The sequence below is a fragment of the Fulmarus glacialis genome, unplaced genomic scaffold (assembly GCF_000690835.1).
Source record: "Fulmarus glacialis isolate BGI_N327 unplaced genomic scaffold, ASM69083v1 scaffold4951, whole genome shotgun sequence".
Classification (NCBI taxonomy): Eukaryota; Metazoa; Chordata; class Aves; order Procellariiformes; family Procellariidae; genus Fulmarus; species Fulmarus glacialis.
Window position 1 is genome coordinate 6968 of NW_009193259.1, and position 14142 is coordinate 21109.

At 44.2% G+C, this 14142-nt stretch overlaps 1 protein-coding gene across 1 annotated transcript in view; it reads left to right on the top strand.

Annotated features, from left to right (window-relative positions):
- Nucleotides 1-278: 278 nt before the first annotated feature.
- Nucleotides 279-14142, top strand: part of ZC3H18 (zinc finger CCCH-type containing 18) — a 41098-nt gene continuing 27234 nt past the window's right edge. The window contains exons 1-7 of the mRNA XM_009587370.1: nt 279-869; nt 4280-4364; nt 7210-7358; nt 7675-7767; nt 8349-8506; nt 11750-11867; nt 13048-13346. Of these exons, the coding sequence (XP_009585665.1) occupies nt 279-869; nt 4280-4364; nt 7210-7358; nt 7675-7767; nt 8349-8506; nt 11750-11867; nt 13048-13346 (1493 nt within the window). The remainder of the gene's footprint in view (nt 870-4279; nt 4365-7209; nt 7359-7674; nt 7768-8348; nt 8507-11749; nt 11868-13047; nt 13347-14142) is intronic.

The window sequence follows — 14142 nt, forward strand, 5'->3', positions numbered from 1 at the left end:
GAAATTCCAACCTGGAGCTCCGTTGTTGTATGTGAAGGGTAGCGCACTCTTCTCTAGTCTGGGACAATATTGGAATCAGTTCTTTATGCAGTTTAAACTCTGTGTTTTCTTCTTGAAGGTACTGTGATAAACCATGTTCATGAAATCAAGCAATCTTTTCTTCTTTAGGAAGTAAAATACAAGAGTACAAACTCTGCAAGGTGAGCCTTTCTTGATTTCCCAGCTTGTTTCCCTGTAACAAGTGTTGTTTTCTACCCTCTGCAGACTATTGGGTACTGATGGACGTTTCCGACAGCCCTGAGCGAAACCCCTGCTCCCCTGATGAAGAGGACCAGCAGCTTTCTGATGACGAAGTCCTGAAGGAGCGCGGTTCAGACCGGGAACTTGATGGAGAGGGTGGGCAAGGCAGCGTCCTGGAAGAGGAGGAGGAGGATGCAGGCAGGGGACTGAGTCATGGTGAAGAGGAGAACCACTCGGATGAAGAGGACCGCTTAAGCGAAACCAAGTCTCAGGAGTCTGACAACAATGAGCAAAGTGGGGAGCTGAAGAGCCCCCCGCCTCGCAAAGGAGAGGAGGAAGACCGGACAAATGACCTTGGTGATGAAGCGTCCTCTGTCACCCGTGAACTAGATGAGCACGAGTTGGACTATGATGAGGAAGTTCCTGAGGAACCAAGTGCTGCTGCTGCAGAGGAGGATGGTGAGAAAGCTGCTGGTGAGGATGATGAGGAAGAGGAGAAAGGAGATGATGCCCATGAAGATGAGAAAAAATCCAGCAGCAAAAGTGATGATGAAAAGGACAGCCAGGATCCCCTCAAGGAGAAGAAGAAGGAAGAGGATGATGGAGAAATTGATGATGGAGAAATTGACGTAAGTAGGAGGTGGTTTGAGGTGGGCAAAGTCCTGCAGGGAGAGACCTATCCTTGTGTTTCAGAACTGTTTGACTGTTAGACTGCCATGCCTTCTTTCTTCTTTGACGCGAATATCTGCGTTAGCTGCGTCCCCAGTGTGCAAGTAACACACTTTTTCTTTGGAGGTAAGAGCATACTATGAACCCAGTCCTAAACTCAGTGGCTAGGATGTCTAGTACCACGTACTGTAGAAAAACTTTGTGCCTAATATTGTCACAGCCATCACAAATAAGCTTTATTCCCGTTGAATATGGAAGGGCTCCAGTGCTTTAAGAAACTATTCTGCCTCAGGTCTCAGAGGACTTTTGAGTGATGCTGACAGCAAATTACTTAGCCATGGATTGGGCGTTCATAAGCTGTCTCATCAGTTTAGGTTGAGAGGCAGCTGTAGAGTGGCTGCTGTGTGCTTGAGGCATCAGGCGTGTGTGGGAAGCCCGTGGCCCTGAGCTGTGTGTTGGGCTCTAGCAGCATCTGGGTGCGTGGAAGAGGAACGGAGGGTGCTGAGCTTTCTGGAAAGTGCCTAACCAGACAGTCCCTGCGCATGGTTTCGGTGATGTGTTCAAGGATGTGCAGTCCCAGTAGCTACTGTTTCACAGCTGAGAACAAACGCAACTATTTAGAAAAATCGAAAACTGGTTGTAATTGCATTGGTGATTAGGGCAAATAGCACTCTTTAACCATGTTTGTCTTTAGATAGGAAGCACTGCAGTACAGCAGTTGTATTTAATACAGCTTAATACCAGTTTCCCTCTTGCAGGCAGAGGAAAACAGGACAAAGCGATTCTAGCACTAGACTAGAAACCCACCTGTGGGTTCCTGGTCCGGTGAACACCTTACTTGAATCCGAATAGTGGGAGTGCAGAGTACTGCAAAGAGAAGTCGCTGGTCCGGAGCACCTGGCTGGCTCTGCTCCTCGCTGTCCATGCCAAAAGCGCTAGGTTGGGGCAGAATATCCTGGTGAACAGGCAAGGAAGCAATGGACTGTGGATGGGGTCACTGGTGAGGCTTCTCAGCCAAGGAGGGGAGGGCTCAGACTTGGGAGATGGTGTTGCTTTCCAGTCCCCACTGCTGTGCAGCTGACCTGGCCGCGTGCTCGGGAAGCTGGCAGAGCCTTGCTGGAGAGACCCTCCTCCCTTTTTTTTTGAAGAGTGGTATATTGTGTATTTTTTATTCTAACGTGTTTTTTTACTCTAATGGTGCTTTGACAAGTTCTGTTGCTTAAAAAAGGGTGGTGTTATTTTTCTTCTTCGTGCCCATTCTGGCAGGTGATTTTGTTACGCGCTTATGTATTTTCCAAAAGTTTTGTGTATTTCTGATTCAGTTAGAAGGAATTGCAGTGTGTTGTGAGAGAGTCCAGGCAGGGAAAAAAAATTCCTGGAATCCTGACTCCATGGCTGCTTCTTGATTAAAATATGAATGCTTTCCTTTAGAGTCTAAGGCATTCTTGGGAGCACTCTCCTTACAAAGCACAAGATGAATCTGTACTCTGGTTTTCATACATTAACTCATAACAGGGTTCCCAGCTGCCTGATTCCAAGGAGACCTCACAGAAATAAATACTTTCCCTTTTGTTCAAGTACAGCATTTGCAAAGACTTCACACAGTTCTTTTGAAAGAAGCAGAGTTGAGCTGGTTATACCATTCATGCGTTGAATGCCGTCCTCGGCTTTGGGGGAAACTGTTAAATCTGTGCATTTTATTCTGTTGTCAGAGTTCTGTCTTGGGAGGGGGGGGATATTAATGCAAATTTTAATTCAAATATATGTGTAGTCTTTAAAATCCACTCTTGTTCAGGACAGCTCTCCTTGTATTGCCCTCAGAGGAATGCAGCAGAAGAGGCTGTTAACCCGTCTCTCTGTACACCCTTTGTTTATCTACAGCTGAGTGATGGTTTTTCCTCCTTTCCAGCTGCTAAACTGATCAAAGTACATAACTTTCTTAATCTTTTCCATGTAGACAACTGCTGTCACTGCCACAGGGTTGCTGCGATTGCCACGCAAAGGGAAGACCTCCACCAGATGCTCCCTCTTCAGATGTGTTTCATATGCTGAAAACTTCTGTGGCGGTGAAATGGAGGCAGGCTGAGGGAAGGCCAGGGTGCCTGTTAGGATAAATAACTGATTTCCTTGCCAGATACCTCTGACAGCTCTCTGGTCCTGTATGCCTTTGCCTTCTGCATCCCCACATCTTTTTAGCTCTTTTTGACTTTTCAGATGCAGTCTAATGAAGCCAGGGAAGACTTTTTTTGCCCTGGAGAACAAAGGCAAAGGATGGTACTTTAAAGTTTCAACAGCATTCTTCTGGGGGTCTTTCACGACTGTTGTTTCACGCTTATCCCCTGTGGTTCTTAATCTTTGAATCATAGAATCATAGAATCATTAAGGTTGGAAAAGACCTCTAAGATCATCAAGTCCAACCGTCAACTCAACCACACCATGCCCACTAAATCATGTCCCTAAGCTCCTCATCTACACGTCTTTTAAATACTTCCAGGGATGGGGACTCCACCACTTCCCTGGGCAGCCTGTTGCAAGGCCTGACCACTCTTTCAGTAGAAGGGAAGGTGTCAGGTTGTTGCCAGAGAGGACTGGAAGAAATATGTGTGACTTTTCTCCTGAAACTTGTGTGTGAGGTTATCGCTCAGCATTGTGGGGAAACATTTTATAATTAGTTATTGTAATAGCAGTTATCCTTCAGAACTTGATGTATAGGTGCGTGATGTCTGTATTGCATTAATGCAGGAATACCATTATGTATTTTAAATCAATGAACAGAAGGAATTGGCTTGAGCTAAATAGGGATGACATGAGTGCTGAGCAAGGGACAGTCCAGTTTAAAGGCTCTGAAGGGTAGTGGTATTACCCATGCCAGCAGAGCCGCGGTAGCTGTTGGTGTGCATGCTGTTAGCCTGCGGGAAGAAAAGGTAACGTGATTTAGCTCATTTGCTTCAAAAGAGCATGAAGCTGCTTCTAACTGCCTTGCACGTGCTGCCAGCTAAAAGTGCACAGCCAGCCTCGTTCAGCTGAGGTATAAGAGCTTAATCCACTCTACTGTTGATTTTAAGCCTTTAAGCATATATCAGGTAAAATGATGCAGCTTGAAACCTTGGTCTGTGGTGTGGCACCAAGATGTCCATAAGGCCTGAAGGGTTTTGTCGTCACCTTTGAAACACTGAAGTTGATGCATCTTCTTGTTTGTACGGTACATTGTGAAGATGCTCAGGGGTATTTATTGTAACTTCATGTTGCTTTTCTCTTGTTTTTTGCTCCAGGGTGTGTTTTCAGTGACTGATATTTGACCGTATTGTGAAATGTCAAGTCGCTGCAGAAAATGCACCACGTGAAATGTCAGCTTGTCTGTCTGTTCCAGGATGATGACTTGGAAGAAGGAGAAGTTAAAGACCCCAGCGACAGAAAAGTGAGGCCACGTCCCACCTGCCGATTCTTCATGAAAGGTAATGACATGCTGTAATGGTGGAAGCAAACCAAAGGTGCTGTAATTTTTCTTATTTGGTTTCATACCCATTAAGCTGCTGTCTACATGATAAACTCTGCCCCTGGTGTCCTCAGTGTCACCTTTCTGTTCCTTGGTGGCCAGATGCTGAATTTACATACAGCCAATATGCAAAAATTGCTTTGCCCTAGGTATGGTGAGCCCAGTAGGAACAAATAAAGGAGAACTTGCTAGTGTTTTTAAAACAGCATGGAATAAAACTGCTTGGGCTGATTTAACAATCAACTATTGCTTAGAGGTTATTCCGTGGAAAACAAAAATGGCAAATACTCGTTACTTCTTATCAAGCTTATGCCTTGCCAAAACGTAGTTGTTTCTTGCAATCCCACATCCATCTCACTTCCCTAGTTATTAAAAGACATTTGATGAAATTTTAAAATCGAAAATAGGGCTAGAAATACTGTTTCCTGGTAAGAAATACTGATGTGACATCATGCTGACATCCACCGAGCTGCTGCAGCCCCTGCAGAGGCATCTGTTGACGAGGTTCCTGCGTTGCCTGCGTAGTGGTGTGAGGTGTTGGCAGCTCACGTATAGCTGTTTTCACAAGCAACCCAGAAACTCCAGCGAGATGGCGTGGTCAAGGGGTGATGTTGGACCTGACAGGGTGAGACGTGCCGGTGGCCAGTACTTCCACTGGGCTGAGGAAATGGTCAGCTGGAAAAAAAAAATCCTCATGTAAATAGAAGCTTTTTCGTTAAGCCGGAAGATTGCTCCACACTGTATCAGATACCACATACCTGAAATGTGATTGGGATTGTCAGTCTCAGTTGGAAGGAATGGGGGTAGGAAGTCATAAAACGTATTTCTTACTGGGAATGAGACCTAAGACTTGAAACTTTTAAATCTAACCAATTGTATTTCTTTTTTTTTTTTTTTTTGTTTTTCTTAATGGGACATTCCCCAAAGTTTGCAACTGCACAACAGCTATCTTAGACTATCCTGCAATTTTTTTTCAGCGTAGAGAGTAGGTTTTATAGCACTTTTCTTATTTAAACTGATTATGGCTCTCTTCCACTTCCTTCAGCTTCATCTCACTTAATGTTTGCTCATTTACTTGGTTTTATTTACAATGGCCCTTGAAACAATTTATGAAAATCTGAAATTAAAAGAAGGGTGGAGAACAGGGTGGAGTCTCTTATTCCTTGCGTCAGTGGTATATGCAACATAGGGAACTGCTTAGGGGGTTTCCGGAGACGTGACCATCAGATATCATGTACTTGGCTTCCTGAATGTCTTCCGGTATTGGATTTTCTGCCTGTGCTGAGACACGAACGTGTTGGTGATGATGGTGGAACAGGGAAGTCCCTCGGCAAAGAGAGCTGTTTGTTCCTGAATCCTTAGTGTGACATACGCCTCCGTGCAGCGTGGAAATACTTGCCTGAGTCAAAGTTCAGACTGCAGGATCTCCTGCCGCAGTTGTTTTTCTTTGATTTGGCGTGGGTTCAGATAACGTTGACATCCACTCTTGCTCGCCCCTTAAAGGCTTTGTTGCCACCAGAGAGATCAGGCGCTGCTCATGTGGGACCTTGAAGACATTCAGGTTTTTGTCCTTGCTGTGTCTGAGGAGCACTCACGTGGCTGCGTCTGTCCGGTGGCATGAATAACTAGCTTGCAAAGCCTTCCAGTGAAATAGCTTGACGTGTAGCCACCTTGACATATGTAGCAGGGCCCCTTAATTGTCAGGGTAATCATTCCCCTTGACACTTCAGTAGGAATAGTGTTTGCATAGGTGTCTGGCAGCCCCTACACCTGGTGCTCAGGCTTTGAGAAAGGATGCGTTGCTGCTCCGTGAGCTGCTGTGCAAAGGAATTTGTGCTCTCGTGATGTTTGACAGTACAAAAGCATCCAGTGTTACCCCTGACAGAGAACACCAGCTTGTGGTTAATCTGGGACTGATGAGGACCATTTCCAGGGACCCAGGTGCAGTGTGAATTTCTGACATGTTGCCCTGCCAGCCGAGATCAGGGGTTCCTCCTTGGGCCATAGCAGTGTTAACTGCTCCATTGCCTCTAAAGTCAACGTGCTAGTGCCCGAGCTAGCGCAGAATTAGCGATGACTTTGTGATGCAGGTGTCAACTGGGAAATCTGCAAAATGTCTGTTGCCTGATGTTGAGTGGATTGCCGGGAAAAAAAATGGGGTTTGTTTCTAAGGCAAGCTAAAATACAGTTGGGAATTAGCTTTGTGTCCTGTTAGAGACCCCTGAGTGTTACCATCTCTTTGGGAGTGGTACCTGAAGCTAATGAGCAGCTTCAGATTCATCTGCCGCCCTCCATAGTGATGTCTCCTTTCGTGCTTTGTGCTGGCAAGCCTGCGGAGTTGGCTGGAGAGAAACGCTTTGATGTACATCGTGCCTCACCAGAGAGCTGTTTGTTTTAAATGCACTGTGATGCTTTCTTTGCTGTCAGGTTATATTCATTGTTTTCTGTAAAAGGTAAAGCTCCTAACTTGAAGTGTTTGTCATTAATAAGGCTTGAAGAGCTCATAGGCTTATTACTGCATTTGCTCAATGGTGTATATGCATCCTTCCCTCCCTTCTCCCCACCGTAATAAGCTGCTTGTACGTTCACCCATCTGTGACTGGATCTGTTTGTCCTCTCTGGGAAGGTGAGGGGTGGCAAGTGTCTTTCCATGTGTGTGAAAACAGGTAAATCTCAACAAAGTTGGAGAGAAGAAAAGTCTTATGTCTGAAACAGCATTATTCCTTGATGGCTTTTAAATAGTTGTGGGGCTGAACAAACTTGCTGTAGGCATACAGGGGTCTAACAGAACTGTATTTCCACAGGTCACTGTACTTGGGGCATGAACTGTCGATTTATTCACCCTGGCGTGAATGACAAAGGAAACTACTCCTTGATCTCCAAGCCTGAGCCCTTCTCCTCGAATGGCGCTCCTCCTATCGGCCCTCACCCGCTGATGCCAGCCAACCCTTGGGTATGGACGTCTTTTCTGTGAATTTATGGCTTCTGCACATAGCATTTGTGTCCTGCTCTAGAAGAAGTGAAGATTTTATTTGAGCTAGTACTTTAGCAAAATTCAATACATCTATTGGATACATGATTTTTAAAATGTGGTCTTGAAGTTGCTAGTAGAGGGGAATGATTTTCCATGTGTGTCCCAGCTTATGTCCTGCTGATACATCTCTGGAGTATCTGGAGGTACTCCGGAGTAACTGTTTACAAAGCATGAGTTTGCTACTTAAAACTAATGTCAGGTGTCTGTCTCCTTCCTCTTCTTGCCTTTCTAACAGGGAGGGCCAGTTGTTGATGAAATCTTACCTCCACCCCCTCCAGACCCTCCAACAGAAAGTGCCTGGGAGAGAGGACTCCGCCATGCTAAAGAGGTAAATGGCATCCTCAGGAAGTATGCTGACTGTCTCCAGAATCCACTGGCCTGTTTCACTGAGAGCGGGATGCTAAAGAGCTCTTTTTGGAGCATGTAGTGTCTTGCTCTTTTTAAGGAGCCTTCCTTTGCCTTTCAACCTATTAACTGCATCTTGTTGTATATCACAGTTGTTATACAGTCAAGAAGAGCTGGCATCCAGGTTTGTTTTTTTTATATTAACATGAATGGCCCTGGAGTCAAGTCCACCACAAAGCAAAACTTTTGAAGCTGATCCAATTTCCCTTCAGTACCTGTTTCTCCAGTACCTATAGGATCCATGTGTCTGATCATTTCAGAAAATGGGGTCAGCATGCGTGAAACTTTTATTGCCTGTCTGCTGCTGTTCCGAGCTGATGGAATAGTGAATTACACTTTCTATGTCAAGAAAAGTCCAGTGTCCTGCACGTTTGTAAGACTTGGGCAGAAGAAGGATGCATTAGTTGAAGAGCAGGTTTTTCCCAAGTGAAGGATTTTTTAATGCTGCAATTTCTCTGTGCCTCAGAAATGTTCTCTCTTTACAATGTTTTTATGTTATGACAGGTATTAAAAAAGGCAACTATGAGAAAAGAACAGGAGCCTGACTTTGAGGAGAAGAGGTTCACTGTGACTATTGGAGAAGACGAGCGTGAATTTGACAAAGAAAATGAGTTTTTCCGCGACTGGAATTATCGCATCACCAGAGACGTCAGAGATTCAGCGTAAGATGCAGTCTTGTTTTTGCTATGCGGAATAGATGGGTGGGAAATGTAGTGCAGAGTGGGAGTCTTCAGTTAACTTGTTCCTCCAAATTGGAGGAATGCTCACCTTGGGAAATGGAAACAACTTCCATTAAGCAGCATGTACACCGGTTAAAAACTTGAGCTGCCTCCACTCACTCCAGTTCAACGCTACCTTCCTTCACAGTCGTCTTTAAACCTTTCTGCCTTCAATGTTGTTGGCATACTGGTCTCTCAAGACACTACCTAGTTGTGCATTGCCTACCTCATGCCAGTGCATTCTTTCGACTTGTTTTCCTCTTGTTTTTCTTATTCCAACCCATGAGAGTTTTAAAGTGCTAAAGCTGGGGCTGCAAAGTTGAAGTATGCTCAACCTCCAAGAGCTTCAGGGCAGCAGTTGTACTGTCTCGACCAGCTGGGTGTTTATTTGCAAGGGCATTGGCACAGCAGCTAGTCTTAACAAACATCTTGACCAGTCCCAGATAAACTATTTAGTAAGACACTGGTCAGAAAGCAAACCTGTTAGCTGTCAGGGCACGGCCTGGGCCAAAAAAACCACCCTAAACTTAAGTGTTCAGGTGATTGGTTTTTTAAGGAGGTGAAACATAAAATGTTGGAGACCTCAGACACGCTCCTGTCACAACTGAGAGCAGGCAGAAGAAGGTGCAAGGATGAGTAAGTCAACTCTGAGAGACTTGCTTAGTAGTTCTTGAGCCAAGAAATGGAATGGAAAAACAATTATTGAGAGGCTTGTATTCTGCAGGAATACAGGTGAATCTCTGTTTCTCTCTTGCTTACACATCCTCTGTTCTTCCAACATCTGTGTACAGATTATGGATTATTTCTACTCACTCACAGAGAAAGTGTTTGCAGGGCTTGGTTCTGTCTATTTTAGAGTGAATGAACTGCAAAAAAAAGTCTGAAAAGGAGCAGGTTAAGCTTTTGTTCAGTAGTCTTTGATTTGCTCTGGAGTGCAATTCCTTTTCTGTCTTAAAAAGAAGCTATCTACTCAGTTCTGCAGACTGTAACAAAACAGTTGCCCCATATTAATATTTTCCTGTGTAGAAATCGGTCTGTATCTTGGTCTTCTCTTCCTCTGAGAAGGCTTTCAGTTGCACCTGGGACATATTATCACCAGTGCTCTGTGGGTTGACCACATAGTATCTTTATTTTATGAATGTATATGAAAACTAGCATCAGTGTTCTAGTTGTTTTATGCCACTGCCTCACTGATGTAAGAACTGTTGTGTTAAGTACAGGACTTTCTGGGTTTTCCTATAGTCAAGAAAAAAATGTATTGCATGTAGCCAGTGTTAAACAGAAGTAATCAAACAAATGGAATTCCTGAAAATTCAAGCACCTTTGTGTATAACCAGACTCTGGCATTAAAATGTCTTCATTGTGTGTAAAGGCAAAAGTTATGAAGTTGCTGCTGCTGTAAACTCTAGAAAACGGTGATTTTTCTCACACTCGCACACACTTACTGCACAGATTGACACCTTGCAGCAAACTAACCACTGGTGGTGCAGCTGGGATGTTAATAAATGCTTTCAGGACTGTCTTGTGACATATGAAGATGTCTAAATAGTTCATGAATCCCTTTTTCTTTTTTGAAAAACTATAGGGAGGTGGACATCAAAGAAAACATTAACTATGGGTAAGCAGGTCTTTGATTCCGGTACTGTTGCAACTGTAAGAAAATATTCCCTTTCCTTTCTCCGTTGTACTACTTAAAACTTCCTAGGCCACAGACCACTGTCCCATCAGGTGTGGTGGGCCGTTTGTTAACTGAATGGATGTGTTTGATTTTTTGGGTGATACCAATTATTTGCCTAAGGATTTAAGCACTGAATTACCTAAATGCACAGCAGTGATGCTTGTTTAAATGAATAGGAAGTCCACAAATGTTATAGGAAGGGAATGGGGAGATTTGGATTTGAGGCTGGGTTGAAAAGTAAAGAATTTCCTTTTTGGTGTAGCTAGAGATTTTTTGTGTCTCTTTGAACACCTGCTGTCACTAAATCCAGACTGTTGTCTGGTTGGCATCAGGAGTTTGTTGCTGAATTAAGCATCAGTATTCAAGATTCCCTGGTACTCTTTCAAAAAAGACAAAAATAGAAATCTTAAACCATTTAAAAGCACTGAAAGAAATATAGGTAGCCACTTGACCTGCAGGGCAGCACTTGCATCTTAGCTTGTTTTAGATTATTTGGCACTCTTTAAAAAGCAAAAGTGGGCTCTTTATTCCTCTTACTTACAAGTCAGAGTCTCATTACGGATAATCTGGAATTTGGGAACACTTGCTTTATAATCTTCAGTTCTGCCACTGACTCCTCTGTGGCCCTGGAAGTTTCTTGTTTCCTGTACCCACCTCCCTGTCTTTACAATGGATCTGATATTTTCACTCCAGGTGGCTGGCAGGGATTGGATAATGTTGAGTATGTGAATTAAAAACATCAAATAATGTTCATAGAAATCATCAAATGGAGGAAACGTTACAGATTTAAGGAGGGTGGTTTTTAGATCCTTTTCCTCCCCAAAAGTAATTACAGTTTTGCAATTGAGCTTGCCAGTTCATTTGTGTGCTGGAGGGTCAGCACCTGTTTTTCACTGGAGAATATCGGCTGCAGATGCGGTTACCTTCATTGCATGGAATAATTCCGGGCGTAGGGGCAGAGCATTGCTGGCCTGCCCCCAAAGCTTAGCTTCTCCCAGTGGAAAGCTCAGCAACAGCTCGTGTTCTGTGCTGGCGGCACTGGGATGCACCTCTGATGGCAGGGAGTAGGAGATCACGATCCATTCCACTTCTGGTGTGAGGGTGCTTGAGATTAGCTATGTGTGCATGGACAGAAAACGCAGCTCTAAATCAATGAGGCAAAACATGTTCTGTTACATTTGCATACATTTGAAGTGGCTATAAAAAGCAATTGGTGTTTCTGCATTTTTACCACATTGATTTGAAGGCTGAATTTGGTTCGTAGTGTTTCTCTTTTTGCGTTTATCAAGAAAGGTTTGTGCTTTTCTCTGATAAGCTTCACTTAAAAAAGACTGTTTCTGTCTGTTTGGGATTTGTAGAAAATAAACCACTTTGTACGGTCATACTCCGTTGAACATGTTTTTTCTTGTCAGTGCACAGTGACTAAGACCTGACCTAGCATATGTAGGGTTTCTATATGGCGACAAGGTGATATTTCCCTTTCTAACCTTCCCTGTTTTTCATTGTAGGCTTGATCCCTATACAGATCCCTATTATGACTATGAAATAGAACGGTTCTGGCGTGGTGGGCAGTATGAGAATTTCAGGGTTCAGTATACAGACCCAGATCCGTACCGTAACTACAGAGTAAGTAAGGTAATACCCCCTTCCGCGCTTTTCCTTTCAACTTTCTTTCAGGTACTTCTGGTGCGTGTCATGTTTCCAGTGCAGTGGTTGAAATGGGACTTTTCATGTATGTTCAAGATGTTTAATCTTACAAATAGTTAAATCTTAATTACTGCACAGGACACACTCTAGGTGCAGGAATGGGAGGATATTCTGTTTCAGCGTGATGAAGGCAAAAGCATGTCTGAGATGGGAAGATGGTTCCTCTTCATGTGCGCTGGCTGCTCCTCTGCGTACCAGGCAGTTGTGCAGTGCTTACGGCCGCATCTGCAGCTGTTCTTGGAAATGTTGAAGAGGGAGGGAGTTTCCAGGAAATAACCTGGCTGAGGAACGGTTTGCTTGTTAGTTATTGGGACAGATGGAAAGGATTAGATTTGGACAGGTGTGCTTTGTGTACAGACGGAGGCTCCGGCATGACTGTCCACCACTGGTGGAGTTGCACATTAGTTGCTTTGAGTCAGACGAGGAAAGCACCCAGCCAGTTGCTAAAATCCCAGATGCAGTCGGTTGGTGTTGCACTGCTGTAAGGTGTAGAGCTTAATGAGAATAAGGCTATGAACCCTTTCCCTCCGCTTCCTTTAGTCCTCATGCAAACTGCTGTGCCTCGAGAATAGTGGCAAAAATAATAAATCCTGCTCAGTGGGGAGCTTTTCACTGGTATTCGTCATATCCTTTAAAAAGTGGCTTTCCTTTTGCTGTAAGACCTTGCTGTTCTACAAAAGCAGCGCATAAACAGGAGCCTGTCCTCACTATCGTTGCGCATGGTGCACCATCAATTATTTTCATGGTGCTTGCTTGTAAAGTTAATTAGCTTGTTATAAACACGATTAGCAATGAGAGTAAATACTTGTAAACATCAATACATTTATTTAATAAGCAAAATAAGCCAAATTAATCTTTGACTGTGCCTTTGAAAATTACAACTGTGATGAATATGATGCAGTGTTTTGTTCCTCTCCACTTTCTGCCTGCTTAGCAAACAGTGATGGCCAGCAAGCTCCAGATTATTTATCTCAATATTTTGCTCTAACATGGGAGGGCGTATGTAATTGCTTGCGGTCCAAGACTTTGAAACCTTGCTGCCCACTTTGTTAGGAGATGTTATCACAACGTCACAATGATTTCTCTTTTCTTTTTAAAGGAAAGAGAGCGAGAGCGGAAAAGAGAAAGAGAGAACAGACAACGAGAAAGGGAACGCGAGAGGGAGCGAGAACGGGAGCGAGAGCGGCGCCAGCGGGAGCGAGAACGAGAAAGGGAACGGGAACGTGACAAGGAGCGCCAGCGGCGGAAAGAAGAGTGGGAACGTGAGAGAGAACGAGTGAAGAGAGATGAAAAAGACAGGCAGCATAGGGACCGGGACAGGGACCGAGACCGGGACAGGGACAGGGAACGTGAGAAGGAGAAAGAAAAACCAAAGCCCCGGTCCCCACTGCTACCAAGGTAAGTGCTTGCTGGAATTCAGACTTGATGTTTTAGTTGTCGTTGGTTTAGCTGTGGATCACGAACGAGGCTCCTGCTGATCACAGTGGAGAAGATCCCTATTGTCTGCAACTCTTGAGTAAAGCGGTAGTTTCAAGAGGAAGGCAACGCTTTAAATGAGCCTTGCTGGCCACTAAGTGGAGCCAAAACATCAGTAAGAACCGAGTGTGCATAACCTGACTCTGAAAGGAGGAGAGCATCTGTCCTGTAGGTATGGAGATGTTCGGCTTGTCCCTGTTCCCTTGAGGCTAGAGTATGTCTTGGGAGGTTGGCTGAGTCCCCAGTGCTGAGAGAGTCCTGCAGATGGTGGCAACTCCCTTTGAGGCCTTGACAAGAAGCAGGGCTGGTTTGGGAGTTTGTGGATAGCAAAAGTATCTGGAGATCTATTAAGTAAAACACCTAAAAAAGGCTAGAAAAGGTAAAGGCATTGTATGCCTTGAAATGAGTCTCTGCTAGGCGTTATGGTGGAATTGCAGTGTGGAGTCAGGTTTTTTGCCTGTTTTTTCTGAAAATCCTGGTTCTGACCTGTGTGAAAGAGAAAATTGAACCAGGCAGACTAAAAGTCTAGGACTTTCAAAAGTGAATCCTATTTTGTTTCTCTGTCAATTATTTAAGTACCGTGGCTTACCGGCGTACTGTGTATTAGGTATATTTGTAAAGCACTGTATAAATATCACAGCTGAATATAGAACTTGTCTTATGGGAATTTCTAATGTCATAACGTCTTTCGGTTCAGAATCGAAGTATCAAATTTCCT